The sequence below is a fragment of the Sphaeroforma arctica genome, assembly GCF_001186125.1.
Source record: "Sphaeroforma arctica JP610 unplaced genomic scaffold supercont1.4053, whole genome shotgun sequence".
NCBI lineage: Eukaryota > Ichthyosporea > Ichthyophonida > Sphaeroforma > Sphaeroforma arctica.
In genome coordinates this window covers 379-2,418 of record NW_014036505.1, presented here as the reverse complement: position 1 = coordinate 2,418, position 2,040 = coordinate 379, and the positions used below count along the sequence as shown (strand labels likewise).

Sequence of the window (2,040 nt, the reverse complement as noted above, 5' to 3'; positions counted from 1 at the left end):
TAATATGTACCTAAAACAAAGAGAAGTATAAATGCTAAGATCCACGGTAACATACGTACACCAAGTGCTTTTGAAGCTACATACTGTCCACGAAAGGCTCGAGTTGATGACATACCTATAGTCAAGGTAATGAACGCCGGTTTGAAGTGGTGATTCGGAAACGTGAAGAGGGAAATACCCAGATACGAAAAAATAAAGTTCTCTGCCATGAAATTCAAACTGCAGAGGAACGATGAGGAGAGTGATAGGAGCTTGCCGTTAGTCAAAGTGGGCCACTCGTGTGAGTGCAAGTTTGCTGTGCATGCATCCAAACATCACAACTAATACGATTCCCAGTAAAATACAAGGAACTCTGCCACAACGTCAGCGGTAGTCTTTGTATATGCGCGTATGTACGTGTGCATGTAGATACGCATCCCATCCATACGTTTCTGTAATGGCCATAGACATATGCTGGCCCTCCTCGCTGAGATTGCGCGCCGTATAATGCGACTGCGCCATGCCGCAGAACAGAATGGCGACGATACCACTCAACGACATACTCTCCCCGATCAAGAAGGTCGCATACGACATTAGCAGCAGAAGGGACGTCTCGAGTACAGGATGTTTCTGGATATCGGAATATCTATGGAGATGGGTAAGATGGGTATCGTGAGTTTGTTATGCCAAATATGTTATGTTTCTGAATATGACACTACCGGTTGAAGTGTGTAAGATGGTGACTTGAGTATAATAATTTTATGAACAGTATGTTTCTGGATATCGGAGTATGTATAGAGGGGTGTGCGATAGACTGGTAGTGTATTTTAGATTATTCCTGAATATAACACTATCTGTGGAGATGTGTAAGATGCATGGCTTGAGTATACTAGAATAGGAACGATATGATTCTGGATATTGGTGATTCTGAATCTCTCTAGATGGGTAACTTGAATACACTATATCAAAAATAGGGTGATTTGCAATATTTCAATGCCTGGCGAGCTTTGCGATGGATCGAGTACAGCAGGTCAGTAACGAGATGCTTTTAGATATGCGAGTGTTTGTGTGGAGCGTTGTGTGATATACCTTTTAGGCATGGCAGAGCAAGAATAGGATGATTCTGTATGTCGGAGTCTTTGAGAGATGAGATATTTGTTAGGCTATTTAAGTCTGCCAGATCAAAATGAGATGTTTCTGGATATTTATGTGTCTGTTGTGGAATCCGGAAAAAACACTTTCGTATATCAGACAGTTCGAGCACACTTAGCTAAAACTCTGGATAGCGTTGTATGATGTGCTGCAAAGTCGAGTTAAAATGCAGCTACGCAGACAACATGCCACACCACATATGTCAAAAGCGGTGAAGAAGGCGAAATTCAGTCGTTTCGATAGTGTACCGACGTTGCCGTATAGAATACCCTATTCCACAACTGCATTCTGCGAAAGGCAACCAGACACAATACCACAGCAATAGTCTCGAAAACCACACCAAGTTAGCATGTAAAAGTGTGTATCAGTACGTGATTACCTACGGGAGGCCCAAATAGTCGACAATCGGTGGATTGTGAGAATAGCTGTCAGAAACATACGAAAGGCTCGCCAGCAAAAGGCCCTTTAAGTGTGGATGATCACGTGTCCTTGCCTACGGAAGTTTCATAGCGCGTACTGTACCTCGTTATCAGAGCAGTCACCAGAGCGAAGAATATACCCACCACCATAGAACCGCAGAAGTTGGTCACGAAATCGGTCATGGAGACAAACAGGGACGACAGCGTGAAGCTCTCCCCTCTATACGCGGTGATTGTGCTGTACAAAACTGTGGTGAGAGGGATACATAGGGTGTGTTGTAGAATTAAGACTATTAACACTATCAGCGCTTGTATAGTCCTCTATACAGCCTGAGTTTAGATGAGGTACACACCTATTTTCAACATCATGCCACCACGTCATCGGTAGCGTTTGAGGTGCGCCAACAATGGTGTGTATGAGTTTTGGCACAACTGTATAAACCTTTATAACATTATCAAAGTATACATCTGTCCAGTTTTAAAGGTGCAA

At 43.2% G+C, this 2,040-nt stretch overlaps 1 protein-coding gene across 1 annotated transcript; it reads right to left on the bottom strand.

Annotated features, from left to right (window-relative positions):
- Positions 1 to 427: 427 nt before the first annotated feature.
- Positions 428 to 1,761, bottom strand: SARC_14031 (hypothetical protein; the record flags this gene model as incomplete). The annotated part of the gene is made up of 2 exons (XM_014291839.1): positions 1,654 to 1,761; positions 428 to 625 (listed from the first exon to the last, which is right to left on the bottom strand). Coding segments are annotated over exons 1-2 (278 nt in total), but the record flags the coding sequence as incomplete, so codon positions are not given.
- Between the last annotated feature and the right edge of the window lie 279 nt (positions 1,762 to 2,040).